The following is a 20,690-nucleotide window of genomic DNA, read 5'->3' as shown; positions in this document are numbered from 1 at the left end:
TCCAAACAATCTCTGCAATTTTTTATAACTTACTTTAAGCAAGGTACATTATCACGAAGCCCATCAGATGAACTGCTACTAGTAGACGGGTGAGACTGAGGAGGAATGGGCTGAGGATTGGAACCTCCCCCCGGTGTTGGCAAAGGTGGTGGCTGCTCACCCTCTGGAGATTCCACGTCATTGATCTCATATAACAATCGAACTTCAAGCATCTGTTATAAAAGTAAAGCAGTTTACCTACTCCCCAAAATTACAATTTATACACACTCACACACATATAAATTTCAGTGGAAAGAATATTTTTAAAGGTAAAATTAAGCAAGATTTCTGTAGGTAAGGATTTTTTAGGAAAGAAAATGTTTTTCACTCAACTTTTAAAAAATGCTTGTGTGTGTGGGAATCCAAACACATGTGCATGTGTGCGTAAGTTTAGAATTTATGGTAGTTCTTTTAATACCAAATTAGAGAACACTCACATTCGTATTTACCTTTGATAAATAAAATATAAAATGTATTTAAGGATTTAAACATTCAGGAAAAAGATAAGCAAAAATCATGTTAGTTTTCACAAAAGAGACAGTGTACACACTGAGGTGTTTTCAAAAATTCTATATAGAACTGACCATAAATAGTTAGGTCTTGTAAATAATCCACAGATTTTAAAATGTCGGACACGTGACACTGAAAATAATTAACAGACTGTTACCGGAATTACTTCTGTAATCACTTCCTGTTTGCTGAATCTATAAATAATGACATGAGCAGAAACTCCAGCTATGCACAGCATTCTACTTTCTGGACACCAGGAGATGATCTGAATGGCATATGGATCTTCATCTACAATGTCTGTGTTTGGCCTGTCATCTTTATTTCTTGACTTTTCGAATACTTTAGATGTTTTTAGTTTATATAATACTTGTAAAGTTACTAGAAAAAAGATAACATGTTAGACGTTTTAACGTAAAGATCAAATATGATGTAATATATATCAGTCATCCTAAGTACACAGAAAACAGCCTATGTTTATTTACACCATATTTTCATTTCTGTCTACATTAGTCTATTATACATTTAGATAGTTCATTCATTGTACTAATTAACCAAAAAAGGTGTACTCATTGTATTCATTAAAAAATAACCACTATTATGATGGATTTAAGCAAGTGAAAAAATGAGTAACAAAAAGATTTTGGAAAAGAATGTATAAATTCAATGAAAATAATAAAGGACATTTTTTCCCCTAAAACAATTTTCTACATATTTTTTCTGGACAAAGTCCAGTGTCAATATTATTAAACATGCTTACATGGTGAAACAAAACATATCCAGAGTTAACTGGATTCCCACTGAATACCTGCCACATGTATTTCATAAACCATTAATCATTAAAGGCATCCTTTCCTTTTTTGCTACTATGTAGTCACCAGATATATTTCACATAGACAATACACACTTTTGAGATTAAGTTTGGAGTTGGTATTAAAATTATTCCAGAAATTTCTGTTGATGTGAAACATATTCCTGCTTCTCCTATCTTTGAGTTAGGAAGAGAAGGTTTGAAGAAATATTAAAGAAAAAAATTTGAATACTTTTGTTGAGCATTATTCTTGATTTACTAATATTCTTTTTTTTTAATTTATTATTTTTCTTTTTTTTATTTTTATTAAATCATAGCTGTGTACATTCTTAAGACTATTTTGACTCTATTAAAAATTCTAAACTTATATACTGGATAAATCAAGCAAAAATTTACAGCCTCTAAATTTTAAATTAAATATTTGTTATTCAATTATTACAAAACAGGATATATAAAAACAATGATTAGGTAACATATAACAAATCATACTCAAAATACTTACTTGCAGAAGCATCCCAGAACTTAACTGACCCATCAGCATGCCTATAAAAAGCAAGTAAATTAAAATGTAATAAATAAAATTACATTCCTTCCTTATTTAAATATATTTTGTTATTTTAAAGTCATCGAAATTAGCAAAAGGTAAAAAAAAAAAAAAAATCAGGGTAAACTGGTAGGATCTTGTTATTTCTTAGTACGTTACAACATAAAGGAAAGCTCTACCTGTCCAATAAATCAAAATTCATATAGTCTTACTCAATTATTTTTAGCTACTATTGATTTCCTTGGTGAAAATAGACTTACTCACCCTGTAATAATGATTTCTGGGTAACTTTGAGCACCCAAGCCCCAATTACCTCCATTGATGGGCCACTCCTATAAGAAAAAAATCACTATATGAAGCAACTGTTTATACATATGCATATGTAATATAAATCCAACTTACATATAAATATAGGCTAAAAATATGGATGAATTAAAATAATTGAACAATATAACAAAACAGTGAACAACATATTTTGCTTACAAAAATGATTTTCTATAGAAAGATATCAATTATCAAACACTCAAGGTAACAAATACATAATACTAAAATGTAACATTAAGTACCTTTTTGCTATAACCTTGACGTTTCTGCCTCGCTCCAACTGAATAAAGTGCAGGAATAAGGTCCACAGGACAATCAGCAAAGTATTCACAACATGTAACAGGGGACTCATGTATGCTCAAAGGATAGGGATTCTCAAATATAGGGTATCTTTAACAACAGGAAAAAGGAAAATTTTTATTAATGAATTATAGTAGTATGATTAATTCAAAAATAAACGCTTAAAAATCTACGTTCTATCACAGAAATCAAATTGATTTAATTTATGTAAGTAGGTTAAAAAAAGCTGAAGTCTTTTACAATAAAAAATATTCAATTAGAAAAATAAATAGAAAGGCTGTAGTTGCGACAACAAATCATGTGCTACATACCAGACTGTTTTAAATATACATATTGATCTCATTTACTTCTTGCATCAAACTTATGACATACGCATTTTACTGAAGAAAAAAGGCTTAGAAGAGAGAATAATTTTCCAGAAACATGCCAGCTAGCAAGTAGTCAAAACAGAATTTAAACTGTTCTCTTAACTATTAGGTTTTCAATAACAGATAATCTCACATCCTTACACCAGTAGGGCTAATACAAATTTTCAATTCTTTCCTATCAGTATGATATCTAGTTCAATATTTAATCCAGAAAGTTATCTTGTTTTTATAACAACATTTGTCTATAAATATTTTCTAGATATAAATTTATTTTATTCTGTAAAGCAAAAAAATGATTTCAAAACTCTTGAAATTAAAATAGAACCCTATCAAAATATAGAATAATATTTCTCATCTGGTTTTAAAGTTCTTAGAAAGAGAATAGTTACTTAAAAATGTCTAGAAAACCCGGCAACCGGCTAAATATATATATAAAACATGCAAAGTGGCTAAACTGCAAAATTAGAACAATCTACTACTGAAAATCAGTTTTAAAAATAGAGGGGAAAAATTTCAGAAAACTCCTTGATGGACTACAAAATGAACCTATCACTACCCTTCTTCCCCTAGTGAGAAGATAAAACACAAACAACATGCATTAATAAAAATGACAAAACGGTAAGCAACTTTTTTCTCTTTATAACACAGTGTTTCCTTAGCTCAATGATTCCATTATTACTTTTAATTGACACTTTTGCTAAGTAAAATGCCTAGTCACAGGTTACTTGAATAGTATTTTCTTTGACTTAAATATATCACAGGATAGATCACATGTGAAAAGTCTCAATTATCTGAAAAACTTTTTCCCCTAAGGGAGAAATAAAAGAAAATCACATTAAGAATAATTTATTGGGAGGCGGATCATGATGGCAGACTGGAATGACGTGTAGCCCACCTCTCCCAAGTCATCAGGTGAGAGGAAGTGGGGGGTCTTGACCTTTTTCCTGTGTGGATTATTGGTGTGGTCAGACATGTGGAGACACGCAGTGAATTGGCGGATTGCTGTATGTGAGGTGTAATTTAAAACCACGGACTCTGTTGTAGAGATTTTCCCTGTCTGGCCATGCTGGCCGGCAGGCCCCTCCCTCACAGAGGACAGCAGCTTGCAATTCCTGGCAAAACCCAATTGACTAAAATTTATTCCTGAGCCGAGTTTGGCAACCAGAAAGGGGTGCCGCTCAGAGCCACAAGGGGCTAAGCAACCCGATGGAAAATTGAAGGGAAGGGATCCTGCCTGGAAAACAGACATTTTGAATTGTCTGAAATGGTGGACGCCTTCTCCCAGAACAACAGGAATGATTAAATAGATTGGACCATTCCTGGCAGGGAATATTGGTGTGGGCTGGTATTTCAGGCTCTGTGGCAAATTGGTGGGTGGCTGGACTCAAAAGTCCAGATTCAAAAGTGAGACTCTGAGCCACAAAAACTGAGGAAAAGGTCTCCATGTACTGCAGCCATGGGAGCCAGCAGCAACCAGCCCCTCCCCCACAGCCGATTGCAGTTGCCATGGGAGCAGAGTGGAAAGATTTGTGAAGCGTGGACTCTTGCACCAAAGTTGGGAGGTCAAATAGGAGTGCTGTCTGGAACAGAGCAGCAGAGGTTGGACAATTAGGTAATAAACTTTTACAGAAACTCCAAAATGGTGATTGGCCAGGTAGGGTGGTTACCGTGGTAACAGTGTAAACTGTGAATCAGGTATAAGCCTGGGAACCACTAACAGCGCCACCTGGTGTCCAGAAAGCATATTGCATTATAAATATATTCCTACGAAAGTTGATCCCTACGTCATACATATAGATGTATATTTCTACATATATACAAGAATAATATTTTTGTGGCTGGTGCCTTTTTTTTTAACTTTTATTCCTCATCATTTTCTTGGAGGAGCTATTGTTCATTTTTTTATTTTTATTTTTTTCTAATTTTAATTTTTTCTTTTTTAACTTGAACACCACTTTTTTTTCCCCTTCTCTCTTCCTCTTCTTCCCTTCTTATGGTTTCTGAGAATGAGTACATCAGATTTTAGAGATTTTTTTTGTTTGTTTTGTATGTTTGTTTGTTTGTTACCTTTTTTCTCAATTATTTTACGATTATCATTATTTTTATTGTAGTTATTTTTTTTGTTGTTGTTGTTGTCTGTATGTCTATGTGTTTCTAATTGTCCGTGCATCTATGGGCTTATGTGTCTGGTGGCCTTTTTATCTGTTTATTTGCTCATTTGGTCTCAACGTGTTTGGTGTTTTGCTAAATCCTCGGGTTGGCTATTTTCCCTAACTCCAATTTTCACATGCAACAAGAACAAGGGGGAACGGGGGACGATGGCTGATTGGAGCCAGCTCTCAATAGAAGCTCCAGTCCGGAGGGAGAGATAATGACCAGAAAGAACCCAACAAAGCCGAAGTAGGGGAGCCGAGTTGAGAGATGAGATAGATAATTGCTCATCTTCCCTGCTGATGCAAGCTTTGACTCCAAAGAAACTATTTTCAGGTACAGATCCCATTCCAAAGAGGTTGTGTGGCTATCCCCTCCCCTAAAAGAGTTGCTTGCTTACTGTGGGATCTCTACTGAGGCTCTCCTTCCTCACCCCACCGAAGGGGATTGCTGAAAGTTGGGACTCCTTCTCAAGAGAGCCCTTACTGTGAGTCTAGGAATTCCCTTGTCAGGCAGGAAATTTGAACAAATATTTTCCTTGCCATCTTGATCCTTCAGTATACCCACCACCACCACCAACACCACCACCACCTCCTCCACCCCCAGCCTGGCAGTCTAGAAGTCCAACTCCTCCAGAATCCAGAATATCTGCATTTCTTGGCTAGGATCAGGCATTGCATAGACAGTAGCAGTACAGCTGTGCTGTACCTGTGAATCCAGTAACTGCACAGAAAGACATAGAGGGAAAGGTGACTGACCTGGCCCCTCAAAAGAGTATCTCAGCAGCAGATAGAGGCTTGGGTTCCTGCACTGCAGGTGGAGGCTTGGAAACTGCTGAGGTGCACAAACCCAAGAGGTGGCACCTCCCACCCAACTTCAGCATTAGTAGACTGATCCTGCTGGGGTCTAACTCTGGAGAGTCATCTCCCCAACTCTGTGGCCTGCCAGAGGGAACCAGACCTCACCCTATAGAGATTCCAGAGCTCCAGAACAGCAACAACAAAAGTATAGTGGCTGAGGGAGAAATTCTTTTGCTGTCTGGACATCTTCAGGTTTGGACTGAGCTCAAATGGAACTTTCTTCACCTGCCATTGAGCTCCTGAGGCAGGCAGACCTCAGCTTCCCCTGCTGGATGGTGGTAGACTGTGGTAACCACAAGGAAGAGGCAACAACCTCACTTTGACTCTGGCAGGCGCACAGCCCTGGCACATTTGCTTATTGGACAGAACAGGGCCACAGAGACTGGGTTAACAGAGACTGCCGGTGGGAATACAAGAGGCTGGGGCGACCAAAGTCCAGTGGCGAAGGACGACCAACGTGGGGTAAGAGGCATCAACCCCCTGGCTCTAAACCTTCCACTGGATGGGCCTCTCTAACCCATCAGAGCACCAGAGGCGCTCAAATCACACTTGAGCTGCCAGTAGACCAATAACATCTAGTTGCTAGAGTCCTCTTGAACTCTCCAGCTAGAGAGTGGGGGGCTGTCTGAGACAATTGGTCTGGAACTCTTGAACTGGACAAATTACCTGAGGACCCTCCAAGGTGGTACCCTGGTTTTACTGTAGTGGGAAGGCTTGATTGTCCTCTTCCAGATATTACCAGAGGGGGAAGGGATATCCTAGTCAATTGTATTACACCAAAGCTGAGACTGCAACCTAGAGTTGCTGATTCACTAGGATTGGACAGAGATCAGCTGAATACAAGGCAGAGCCACCTACCCCCACTACACCAAGCAGGCCTCAAGAATCACAGTACTGTACCAGTCCTTTGCAAAATTGTACAGGAAAAGCGGCAGTCACCAATCCCAGTTTCTAGGTGAAGGGCTGGTCAACCACAACCGTAGAACTTTCCAGTCCAATTTCACTTTACCTGCTCATCTAGCTAAACACTGAAAAACAATCATGGGGAGGAATCAGAGGAAAAACTCTGGCAACATGAATAAACAGAACAGTTCTACTCCCTCAAGGAATGACAAAACAGCCAATCCAGAGGATCCCATTTACAAACAGATAGCTGACATGTCTGATATCGAATTTAGGATATTTAGGATATTCGATTCTACCTTCATCTTTACTTCCATTCTGTTGATCTTCAACAGAATGGAAGTAAAGATGAAGGTAGAAATTGTAGGATTAATTCAGAAGATGTCTCAAGAATCCAATGAATTCAAAGACAAAATCGCCAAAGATTTAGACACATTGAGAAAAGAATTTGCAGCCTTACATGATATGAGAAACACAGTAGAATCCCTCAGTAACAAAATGGAACAGGCAGAAGAAAGTATTTCCGACATCAAAGACAAAGCTTTGGAACAATCCCAAATGTTCAAAGAGGAAGAGAAATGGAGAGCAAAAAACAGATCATTCTTTCAGAGAGCTCTGGGATAACTCGAAGAATATCAATATTAGCCTTATAGGGATTCCTGAAGGTGACGAAGTAGCCTTCACAAGGCACAGAGGCCCTTCTTCATGAGATTATAAAAGAGAACTTCCCAGACATGCCAAGAGATCCTGAAATCCAGATAGCAGAAAGTTTCAGAACCCCAGCACGACTTAACCTGAATAAGACATCCCCCAGGCACATCATAATTAACTTTACTAAAGTTAATATGAAGAAGAAAATCCTGCAAGCAGCCAGACATAAAAAAAAAATAATAATAATAATAACATACAAGGGGAAGAATATTAGAATGACTGCTGATCTCTCTGCTGAAACTTTCAAGCCAGAAGAGGGTGGTCATCGACTTTTAATCTCCTCAAACAAAATAACTTTCAACCCAGGATCCTCTACCCAGTTAAACTGAGTTTTATGTATGACAGAGAAAATAAATACTTTAATGACATCCGTATGTTGAAGAAATTTGCCATAACTAAACCAGCTTTCCAGGATATTCTCTATAATGACCAGCGCAACTCTCCACCACAAAAGTAAACTCACCCTGAAACTTTGGATCAAATTGCAAATTCCACAGTGGCAAAAGGATTAAATATGTGCACTGGTCTTTCAAAAAACTCCATACCCAAAATTATACCAAGCTTATCAATATTCTCAATTAATGTGAATGGATTAAATTGTCCCCTAAAGAGGCACAGGCTGGCTGACTGGATACAAAAACTCAGACCAGATATCTGCTGTATACAAGAATCTCAACTTACCTTAAAAGATAAATATAGACTCAGGGTGAAGGGATGGTCATCTATATTCCAGGCAAATGGAAAACAGAAAAAAGCAGATGTTGCAATTTTATTTGCAGATACAATAGGCTTTAAACCAACAAAAGTAAGGAAAGAGAAGGAGAGTCACTACATATTTGTTAAGAGCAAGACTCAATATGATGAGATTTCAATTATTAATATTTATGCACCCAACAAAAATGCACCTCAATTTATAAGAGAAACTCTAATGGACATGAGCAACTTGATTTCCTCCAAGTCCATACTAGTTGGAGATTTTAACACCCATTTAGTGGTGCTGGATAAATCCTCCAAAAAGAAGCTAAGCAAAGAAATTTTAGATTTAAATTTAACCATCCAACAATTGGATGTAACAGATATTTACAGAACATTTTATCCTAACAAAACTGAATACACATTCATCTCATCAGCTCATGGAACATACTCCAAAACTGATCACACCTTAGGTCACAAATCTAACCTCAGCCATTACAAAAGAATAGAAATTATTCCTTGCATCTTCTCAGACCATCATGGAATAAAAGTGGAACTCAGTAACAACAAAAACCTGCATACTCATACAAAAACATGGAAACTGAATAAATTCATGCTGAATGATAGCTGGGTCATAGATGAGAATAAGAAGGAAATAAACAAATTTTTGGAACAAAATGACAATGAAGACATGAATTGTCAGAACCTCTGGGATACCGTAAAGGCAGTCCTAAGAGGGAAATTTATAGCACTGCAAGCCTTCCTCAAGAGAACAGAAAGAGAGGAAGTTATCAACTTAATGGGACATCTCAAGCAACTGGAAAAGGAAGAACATTCCAATCCCAAACCCAGCAGAAGAAAAGAAATAACCAAAATTAGAGCAGAATTAAATAAAATTGAAAACAAAAGAATTATACAACAGATCAATAAATCAGTAAGTGGTTTTTTTGAAAAGGTCAATAAAATAGATAAACCTTTGGCTAACCTAACCAGGAAAAAAAAAGAATAAAATCTCTAATTTCATCAATTAGAAATGGTAAAGACAAAATAGCAACAGATGCCTCAGAAATTCAAAAAATCCTTAATGAATATTACAAGAAACTTTATTCTCAGAAATACGAAAACCTGAAGGAAATAGAAGAATAATTGGAAACATGCCACCTCCCAAGACTTAGCCAGAATGAGGTGTAAATGTTGAACAGGTCTATATCAAGTTCTGAAATAGCATCAACTATACAAAATCTCCCTAAAAAGAAGAGCCCAGGTCCAGATGGCTTCACATCAGAATTCTACCAAACTTTTAAAGAGGAACTAGTACCTATATTACTCAAACTTTTCCAAAATATAGAAAAAGAAGAAATACTACCCAACACATTTTATGAAGCAAATATCACCTTGATCCCCAAACCAGGAAAAGACCCAACAAGAAAAGAAAATTATAGACCAATATCACTAATGAATATTGATGCAAAAATATTCAACAAGATCCTAGCAAATAGAATCCAACAACATGTCAAACAAATCATACACCACAACCAAGTGGGTTTTATCCCATGGTCTCAAGGCTGGTTCAAAATACATAAATCTATAAATATAATTCAGCACATACATAAATTAAAAAACAAAGCCCATATGATTATCTCAATTGATGCAGAAAAAGCTTTTGATAATATCCAGCATCCCTTCATGATCAGAACACTTAAGAAAATGGGTATACAAGGGACACTTCTCAAACTAATAGACACCATCTACAATAAACCTACAGCCAATATTGTAGGTTTAAATGGAGTTAAATCGAAACCATTTCCATTCAGATCAGGAAGCAGGCTAGATTGCCCATGGTCTCCATTGCTCTTTAACATTGTAATGGAAGTTTTAGCCATCGCAATTAGAAAAGAATGGGAGAAGATATTTGCAGGATATGTCTCCGACAAAGGTTTAATAACCAGATTCCACAGAGAACACAAACATATTAGCAAAAAAAGAACAAGTGATCCCCTCTCAGGCTGGGCAAGGGACTTGAAGAGAAACTTCTCTGAAGAAGACAGGTGCATGGCCTACAAACACATGAAAAAATGCTCATCATCGTTAACCATCAGAGAAATGCAAATCAAAACTACTTTGAGATATCATCTAACTCCAGTAAGATTAGCCCACAAAATCCCAAAACCAGAGATGTTGGCGCAGATGTGGAGAAAAGGGAACAGTTCTGCACCGCTGGTAGGAATGCAAACTTATATGGTCCTTTTGGAAAGATGTTTGGAGAACACTTAGAGATCTAAAAATAGATCTGCCATTCAATCCTGTAATTCCTCTACTAGATATATATCCAGAAGACCAAAAATAGCACTATAACAAAGATAGTTGTACCAGAATCTCTATTGCAGCCCAATTCATAATTGCTAAGTCATGGCAAAAACCCAAGTGCCCATTGACTCATGAATGGATTAATAAATTGTGGTATTTGTACACCATGGAATATTATGCAGCCATAAAGAAAGATGGAGACTATACCTCCTTCATGTTTACCTGGATGGAGCTGGAAAATATTCTTCTTAGCAAGGTATCCAAAGAATGGAAGAAAAAGTACCCAATGTACTCAGCCCTAATATGAAACTAATTTATAGCTTTCATACGAAGACTACAACCCAATCTCAGTACAAGAATACGGGGAAGGGGGCAAGGGAGGGGAAAGGAGGAGGGTGCATCTTGGAAGGGTGCAGGTGAAGTTTACTAAGTGAAGAGTATAAGGGTTTGAACACAATCATTAAGAAAATGCCATGAAGGCTATGTTAACCAGTTCAGTGAAAATATTTCAGACTGTATATGAAACCAGCACACTGTACCTCATGATTGCATTATTGTACACAGCTATGATTTAATGAAGAAAAAAAAGAATAATTTATTCTAGGACTGTTACATAGAAATAATATTTTCAAATGGTCTTTTCATTTTAATAAAGAAGAAAAACCTCACTGTTATTACAAATAGCTAGAGCCAAACTGAAGGGAATTTAGGATTGTCCAAAGATCAGGTAAATAATACTGTTACCTATTTCAGGTTTTCTCAATGTCAGTGCTATTGCATTTTGGAACAGATAATTCTTACTGTGGAGGACTGCCTTGTGCACTGAGGGTCTGATGCGGCATCTGTCTTCTACTCACTAGATGCCAGGAACAACATCCTCAGCCCAATAAAAGATCTCCACAGACTTTGCCAAATATCACCCTTGACTGAGAAGCACTGAAATACTGAATAGGTTTACTCAATTGAAACCATGCTTAATAACTATTTCTCAGGATAAATAAAACAATGAGCTTACATTCAAAGAATTTATAAGTAAACATATAATCACCTATGATAGGCAAAGCAGAATATGGCAAATATCATGAAAAGTCACAGAAAAGCTATGGTAGAGATTTATAGGTCTGATGGATATATCTGGTAAGAGAGTGCTTAAAAAAGAAAAGAAAGCTGACTTTGAAAGTGATGTGTATTTTCAGTGGCAGTGTAGTGTTGTGCTACTGGGAATTACATAACAGAAGACAGGGAAGTGTGAAGTCTGCAGAACACACAATTTGGTTTTCCCAGTGAAAGAGAGCACAGTGAGATACCAGGTTGGGAAAAAGACCTGAATTCCTACTGTTGGGAGTAGCAAACTGAGGAGGTGTTTTAAGTCAAAAAACAACAGCAAACCATGGTTTAAAGATGACAGGACCACAATTGGTGCTGCATTGAAATTCGATCAGACAACAATGCGCGCAGCACACTGTATGGAGCATGAAGAGAGGTAGAGAGACCATCTAAACCATGGTGGGATCAATTTGCACATGCTAATTAGTGTGGTCCCAGGATTCCAGTGTCAGGTTGAATGAAGCATATCAAATTCCAGAAATACAACAAATTTTGACTTAAAAAAGTAAATTCCATGAGATTCAAAAAACAGGGAAATCTGAGAGAGAATCAGAAATATGGGGTCAAGGTTATGGATATACATCTAGGGCTTCACCTATACCAGAAGGTTTTTTTTTTTTTTTTTTTCCCCAATCACATACTGATAAGATTCGCTCACCAAATTTTCTTACCCGTTTTGTGCAAGGTCTATAAGTACTAAATCCTTTTCTAGAAGAACCACCACAGCATATGGTTCTTGAAAATCTAGAATAGGAGAACAATGCATAATTAATAGTTTTTAGAAAGTAAACAGACAGCATATTAGATAATAAGCATTTCTTGCTTGGATTTGTTTTATTTTTTATATTTAATATGCTGATATTACAATACTTCATGCATGTTTTAAAAAATTAAATCTAGTATATTTTAGATGGGATAAATCTGTTTAATAATCCACTCACAATGATTTTGCCTTTGTAAAAATGAGTAAAACAAGAAGCTCCCAGTAATTTCTATGATATTGGAAATTCTAAGGATGGACATACATAACAAAACAAAACTTTAAATCTGAACACCTCAAGAACAATTTTCATTATTTGCTGTCACAAGAACATAACAGAATTCTACTAGAATACTTTAATATCTTTCTTGAATGTTTTATATGTACCTGTTAATGGCTTATATCTTAACACCTCAATGAGTCTAAAATGAAGTAAAAAAGATTCAAATTTAAATTCCTCTTGAGTCGTATATACTAGCTGTGACGATTAATTCTATGTGTCAACATGGCTACGCTATGATACCCCCAACTGTTTGATCAAACACCTGCCTAAAAGCTGCTGTGAAGATATTTTTCAGAAGTAATGAACATTTAAATCTTACCCTTTAAGTAAAGTAGATTGCCCTCTGAATGAGTGAGTGGGCCTCGTCCACTCCGAGAAGGGCCTTAAGGGCATCAACTAAGGTTTCCCAAAGAAGCAATTCTGCCTCAAGATTGTAATACAGAAACCATAGCTGAGATTTCAACCTGCAGATTTTTCACTCAAGACAGCAACATCAACTCTTGAATTTCCAGCCTGGTAGCCTGCTTAACAGTTTTTAGACTTACCAGTTCCTACAACTGTGTGAATGAATTCATTTATATTAATCAATCTCTGTCTTCTATAGGTTCTGCTTCTCTAGAGAATCCTAATTAATATACTACTGTTTTATAGAATTTTTAAATGTTTCTTAATATGAATAGTGTTTATCAAAGGCACTTACTACTAATATCTAATATTAAATAATTAATTTTAAAATTTCTGACATAAAATTTATGAGGTTATGAATACAGCATCTCTTCCCCATAAGAATTAGCATAGCAGGACAAGAAAACTACTTAGACAGCATATAGGTCTTTGTTTTGAATATCAGGTGTCTATACAGAGTATGAATTTTAAAGTTGCAAAGCTTACCATTTGGATATGGTGTTTCACATAGTGTTAGAAAATCAACAATTGAATAGTCCATCTCTAGCACAGCAGTGCTTTTCCCATGCATCACCGTTAAGCAAGGTCTTCTTCCTACAGTATCATATGACAAACCTCCTGATAAAATAATGAAAGGTTCCCTGGAAATAAAATATATAATTGGGATTAAAAATAGCATAGTGAAGACAATTTTCTTGCTGAATCACAGTTTTTTTTATTTAATGAAATAACAAAATCTTAAATTCTAACACTTTTATATACCATAACATTGAATAGTCCTGTGTGGAGTTTATAATTGGATTAGGTAAAACCCAGGTGAATTTCTGAAAATTAACCTAAAATATAAATGAACATTGAGTACATTTGACTCCCATACCTTCCCTTGGTCTTTAAAACTTTCATGTCTTATATAAAACTGTCATAAAATTCTCTCAGGGTTTCTGCTAAGTATCTTGAATGTACTGCTTTGACATCAATGCTAACTAGTCCTCCAGAGAAATTCCCAGAGAGAATCTTAATGCCTTGAGGCATCCACTGCATGTAATGAATTAACTTCCCAAGGATGCATAAAGAATTGTACTAACCACCGATCTCCCTTGAGAGAAATGAGAAGAGTCATTCAAATCATTTCCTGTAGGCCTTAATTTTCTGCTAGAACCTTGGCTGCTACACTCTTCAAACCACAACCCCCATGCGCTCAGATCAGTTGTTGGACTGACGATTCTAATTTGTCAAACAACTATGTTAATCTAATTTTCCTGTTCTTTCCATGTTAGTCATTATTAAATCTAAGTGATTTAACTAGACTGATTTTAAAAAACTGCATTCCAATTTTTTTCATACATTACAGTATGCAGGTTATTTCTCTATCTCTGATTAGTCTATCCATTTGTTGGTGAAGTTATTTACAGTACATCATGCAGATGATTTTAAACATTCTGTATCTGATTTCCTTTAATCTCTCCAATTACAGTTTGTCTGAGACTGTTTTACAATGTTTACTCTAAGCCCAGTATATCTATCTTCCTCCTCACCCATTATTCATGATGTTACTTCCTTCTTTTCCATTTATCGAATTTTTTAAATCTTCCCATCTTCTACAAGCAGTATGTAATAACGATTAAAAGTGTTAGTTCCACAGCTAAATCACCCGCAATTAAATCTGAGCTCTGGTTTTGCTTGCTGTGTGATTTTGAACAAGGTGCTTAATTTAATTTCTCTGTGCATAATTTCTACATGTATACAGGGGTCATTATGAAAGTTTTGAGATAGAAAAAAAAAATCAAGAAAACGTAAAATATGTGCAGACAGAAACAAATGAAGCCATCCCAGCAACACCAATAAACCCAAGTAGAAACTTGCACCAGTGAATCAGAAACTACACGGTCAACTGTGTTGCTTGGAAGAGAAATAATGGACGTAACACAATCTGTCTCAAAACTTTCATAGTGACCCACATAAAATGAAGATAAAGTGATAAGTATCTAATCACAGACAATTCTTACAGCAAACAGTACAACCTTAGTAAGAGTTACCCTATTATTACAGCCAGTATGATCAAAGCATTCTTACCACCCATTGTGAAACTTCCCTTGAGTGTATGTAGAAAAAAAAAAAAAACAGGAAATTGCTAAACATATTTAGTTTTATCTAAAACAAGAATAAACTTCCTTAAAATTTAACATGTAATTTATAAGTAAATATACAGTGCCTCAAATAGCACTTGCTACATAGTAGGTCTTAATTAAATATGTTTTCAAATGAATGAACAAATGAACAGAAATGTGTGTCACACTCACCATTCTCTATCTTATTAATTCCAGGGAGGACCTTAACATTTTATTATGTATAGAACCACACCTATAGATTCATCTTTTCTAGCTGTAAGCATACTTTGATTATTACAGTTGTGGTCAGGAAAGTATCTTTAACTTACTCTTTATCACATATGATGAATAAACAGAAATACCTTCTCTCTTTTATATGATGGAATGCAAGATACAAATATAAACTACCAGGAAGAGGGATGAAGACCAACAGGGAAGTAATACTTGCTAAATTTTTACAGACTGGGAGACCTAGGCCAGGTAGTCCATATGTAGTATTTCAAGAATAGTTGGTAAGTGTGTATTTATATATAACCAAATTTTTTTAAAATGTGTCATTAATGTCAGAACCATGAAAACAGAGATGACAGTTGTGTAACAGCATAGAGTAAAATGTCCAAAAACACCTGGGTAGGTGACTAGTGTAAACAGTCTTAACACTATGGCAATTAGGTTGGTTTTCTTGGAAGGCAAATAAATTTTTGTACCAAGATTTTTTAAGTTTATTGTACTTCTTTTCTGAACTAAGGATAAAAACAATTAAAAAAAAAAAAAAAGTTTGTTAGCCAGGCATTGTGACAGGGGCCTGTAGTCCCAGATACTTGGGAGGCTGAGGCAAGAGAATCGCTTTAGCCCAAGAGTTTGAGGTTGGTGTGAGCTGTGACGCCACAGCACTCTACCCAGGGTGACATAGTGAGACTCTGTCTCAAAAAATAAAAGTTTTCAAGGAATGCCAAGTGACCTGTAACCAAGATAATTTTATTCTCAATAAAAACTTACCAAATTCAGCAAAAAAAAAAAAAAAAAAAAACACCTTTATATAATTAATTTTTGCTATGTTTTGTGCTGTTTCTTTGAAATTATCTGATTGACAGGTAAGACCCACCCAACTGATTAACCCCCTGGGTGGTATTTTTTTCCATTATAATATCCAAGAACTTAAAGTATAGATATTAATGAAACAAGTATTTTTTTTTTTTTTTGCAGTTTTTGGCTGGGGCTGGGCTTGAACCCGCCACCTCCGGCATACGGGGCCGGCGCCCTACTTACTCCTTTGAGCCACAGGCATCGCATTGAAACGAGTATTTTTATGAGAAGAAATTAGTCAAAAATACAATGACAGAATCAAATTAAGTATTTTAGCCCTAAGGTGTTGGTATTTGGAATTTTATTAAAAATTCTAAGGATCTTGATTATCTCAAGGTGATACATAAATTGTGGAGGGGAAAAATATTTACATTAACCTTATAATGTATATAATGTATAGGAATGTGATAAAGGTCTACAGTAATATAACTTTTATTCTATTACTTAAGAATTTTAGTAGAATCCTTTTAGTGATAATTGGGTATTAACCAAGACCCTCCTTTTGGAAGTCATCTAGGTTAGGGAGATAATAGTTTGGAAGTTCTATGATTTGATTAGTTTTTTTACGAGGCTGGACACTTCATGGAGTATATATATATACTTTTGGCCAATGATTAACCTCCCCACATCTGCCTTGACAACAGGTTTGGTTCAAGCTGTGTTTTCATATGAAGCCCTCTTTATTTAAAAGAGCCACCTCTATTCAAAAAGCCATCTGTACAACTAATTAGCTTAACCTATTCATTCACTCAACTATTTTTGAGTACCCTGTGTTCCTGAGAATAACATTTTCTAGTACAGGTAGACAATTAACACCTTGTAAAAGGTCCTATGAAGAAAATGAAACAAGCAAGAATGATAGGCTGACCAGAAGGGTGACGGTAAGACAGCATGACCAGGACAGGCCCCGTGAGTGATGGCAGATGAGCCGGGACCAGATGAATAGGAGCCAGCCACTAAGAGAGCTTGGGTTTGGGGAGAAAGAGTCTACTCTAGATGGCAGGAGTACTACTGCAAAGACCCAAGGTCAGGAATGAGTGGAGTGTACTCAAGGAAATAAAAGCCCACTGGGTTGTGGCATAGCGAGTAAGGCAGTGCACGGTAATGGATACAAGGACTCCTGATCTTGTAAACGTATCCTGTTTAATCTACTAGGCTTTCTGGAGTCTGTCGCCCTTTTCTCTACAATTACTTTAGTTCTGGTCTTTATCACCTGAGGCTTATATAACTCCGGTAACATTTGGACAAGTTGTTCACTGAAGGGATACACTTTCCCTCATTTTCTGTTTAGCTAATTCCTGTTCTTCCTTCAAACCCGAGTCAATCACCATCTTCTGAGATAAACCTTTCCTGACTCACTCCCCCATGAGCAGGAGCCCCTGCTGCATGTTCCTAACCACCCTCACCCTCCACACACCGCTACTCTGCACTTATCACACTCAACTACCATGGTGTATCCACTTTCCCTCTGTTCAGTTTATCTCCTTCTACTCTAACTAGGTATCCCTAAAGTGTGTGTCAAAGACATATTCTAAATGCTACTAAACTTGTCTCAGTAGACTTAATGCACTGAACATGCTGGAGGAGGGGCCCAGCCTCTCGAGAGATTTTAGTGCATCGCCAGATTGGGGAAACACTTTGTGAAGCAGTCTGAAATCTTACTACTGTGCTGCTCCGATACTCTACATAATTAGCACTTCTACTATGCTATTTGCTATCTCTACCTATTTTTAAAATGGGGCTAAATAATCAATCTCCCACGCCACTGTCAATATTACTAACTGTTTACATTACTAACCTTACCAAATTCTCCATTTTTTTTTCAAGTGGAAATATACACTTTTATTTTAGAGGGAACACTTAATAACTATGTATTTGGTGAGTAGAATTATACCTTACCTCTTGAAAAGACTTGGTAACTAATACATAAACTTTACTACTCTAATTCCAGTACTTAGCACAAATTCAAAGACATTCAGATTTGCTAAATGAATGAATACATAATGATTGATTTTATGAGACACTCATATATTAAATTTCTAAGATTCTTAATTCAAATTTCAAATGTAAATTATTAATATCTAAACTGAACAGTCTAATGGAAACCTATGTAATGCTCTTATATTTCACATCAAATTATTTTTCATGGAAAATACAATTTAAAAGGTTAGATTTACTTTGCTGATAAAATTTCAAATAGAATAAGTTCATGTGCATAAATGGTTAAAGTAAAAAATTAACTTGTGAAGCACACTAAAAATATACAAATAAATTCTACTAGAACAATGGTTTCAAAAATGTGATTTTAATATAAGTGCTGAAAAGAAAAAAACTATAAAATTTAAAACAATGGGAGATGAATTAGAAGCACTTGTCTAAATCACATGATATTAGTCTTGAACGTTGTTTTCCAAACTCTGCGGTCAAGAACTATTTTTTTTTTTTAAGTTTTTATTTTGTTGCAAATCCATGCTTTTGTAAACACACACACACACAATAATGTACACATGTACATACATGTTTCAGCAACTCAAGTGGCATTAAAGTTTCTACATTTACTCTTGACCTCTATATTTTTTATTCTCAGACCAGTTAGCAAACAGGAACCATTTGCAGGTCACACTTTACGTGGCACTAGTATGCACAAAGTTGAGACGGACTCTATCACTACTGGGTAGGTAGCAGAGAATGTAAGGATGTTATCGAGGATCTCACTACAAGGCCCCATGCCCCTTCACACTCTTTTCACATATCACCTCAACTGGGTGTCTGGGTAGGGAGGCCGATCCCCAAAACTACTTTTTTGACAAAAATAGAAAATTAATGCTTAGGCATGAAAAGTTTTCTTCTGGGTCCTTTTTGAGCAGAACAGAGAAATAACAAGGTAGCATAACAATAAATCATTATGATAATGAAGTGCAGTAGAGAGGCTATCAAAAGCACGCTGGTTGGAACTTAAGCTTTGGAAGCAGATATCTGTATTCAAATCCCAGCTCTATTACTTTACATTTGTGAAGACTACTGTTTGAGGCCTTAGTTTTCTCTTCAGTAAAATCTACCTATCTCCTAAGATTATTGTGAGGAATAAATGTTAACGATATGTAAATTAATTATTAAAGTACTCAGTACAAAATATATTCTCTCAATATACCTATCATTTTACTAGCACAATGAACCTGATAATATTCCAGTGTCCTTGTAGTTCAGATTTGTACCTTTGTCAATTTTAAGAGGACCACCTGGAATTAGGCTGGCCTTCTCCAAACCATGTTTCCTAGTGACCAACCAAAATATTCCTTCATTAATAAAGATAAAAATATTTATGCCTGGGAGAAAAATTAATGAACAAAATATAGTTAAACAAGTTCCTATTCATTTAAAGAGCAATTTAAATTAATATTTTTGTAGAGTGGATTCATGTAGTATAGTATTAGAAAAAGATTCTGATTTTAACATAATTTTATGTTAAATGTTTTGTCTACATTATTTTTGTGATGCTAAATTAAACTGTAATATGAATTGGGACTAACTGATGTACCTTTAGGTATCAAAAATGTTAAATCCCAAAGCATTTCCTTTTGTACAGATCTTCTAAATTGCTGTGCAATATACAACAGCAATGTTCAGAACGTGGTCTGTGGACCCCTAGGGCTTACCAGCACCCTTTCAAAAGGTCTGTGAGTCAGACCATTTTTATTATATTAAGACATTACTTGCCTGCTCATTGTGTCGATATTTCCACAAAAGAAACAACAGGTGGAAACAGGTGGATAAAGTCCCTTGGCATCTCATCAGTAATCAAAGCAGGGGCATGTAACTGACTAGTAACTGTTATCTTCATTACCACACATTACAGCACTCCCCACCTCCACTTCTGAATGCCCTCAATGGAATACCAAATGACTAATTTTAAATTTTGATCCTTGACACATGTGTGTGGACAAAATAAGAAGTAGGCCAATGCACTTCTGCATACAGAGTTAGAGGGCTATGTTCTAGAGACACATACATGCAATCCTTTGAGTGAATCAAGTGAACTACCTGCAATTATTTTTGCTTCAAAGAATTACAAACTATCACTATTTAGGGTTGGATAACTGACATTTTCTCCAAAATGCATTAAGACTGTCATTTTAAGAAAAACAACATCAATTATTTATTTACAGGGATAAAATTTAAGCTTTTAGGTAAAAGTCACAATGTTGGGAAACTAGTCTCGACAAATTTTTGGAAACAATTCTCAGAGGCCCAATCAGGAAGAATAGAACTCTTGAATAGACTGTCATTGAACACCAAAATTATAACAGCAATAAAAAAAAGTCCCAACTAAAAAAAGTCCTGGACCAAGTTTTATTCCTGAACTTTACCAAACCTACAAAGAAGAACATGTACCTATACTACAGAAATTATTCCTTAACATTAA

General features: G+C 35.8%; 1 protein-coding gene across 2 annotated transcripts in view; it reads right to left on the bottom strand.

Annotated features, from left to right (window-relative positions):
- Nucleotides 1–20,690, bottom strand: part of STXBP5 (syntaxin binding protein 5) — a 140,649-nt gene that overhangs the window by 53,837 nt on the left and 66,122 nt on the right. For both annotated transcript variants that reach the window (XM_053591523.1, XM_053591524.1), the window contains 7 exons: nucleotides 13,560–13,714; nucleotides 12,297–12,369; nucleotides 2,468–2,615; nucleotides 2,166–2,233; nucleotides 1,860–1,900; nucleotides 707–927; nucleotides 34–212 (listed from right to left, as the gene is read on the bottom strand). In XM_053591523.1, the coding sequence (XP_053447498.1) occupies nucleotides 34–212; nucleotides 707–927; nucleotides 1,860–1,900; nucleotides 2,166–2,233; nucleotides 2,468–2,615; nucleotides 12,297–12,369; nucleotides 13,560–13,714 (885 nt within the window). The remainder of the gene's footprint in view (nucleotides 1–33; nucleotides 213–706; nucleotides 928–1,859; nucleotides 1,901–2,165; nucleotides 2,234–2,467; nucleotides 2,616–12,296; nucleotides 12,370–13,559; nucleotides 13,715–20,690) is intronic.

The sequence above is a fragment of the Nycticebus coucang genome, chromosome 5, assembly GCF_027406575.1.
Source record: "Nycticebus coucang isolate mNycCou1 chromosome 5, mNycCou1.pri, whole genome shotgun sequence".
Taxonomy (NCBI): Eukaryota; Metazoa; Chordata; class Mammalia; order Primates; family Lorisidae; genus Nycticebus; species Nycticebus coucang.
Note: the sequence above shows the minus strand (reverse complement) of the source record. Positions and strands in the feature narration are given on the sequence as shown.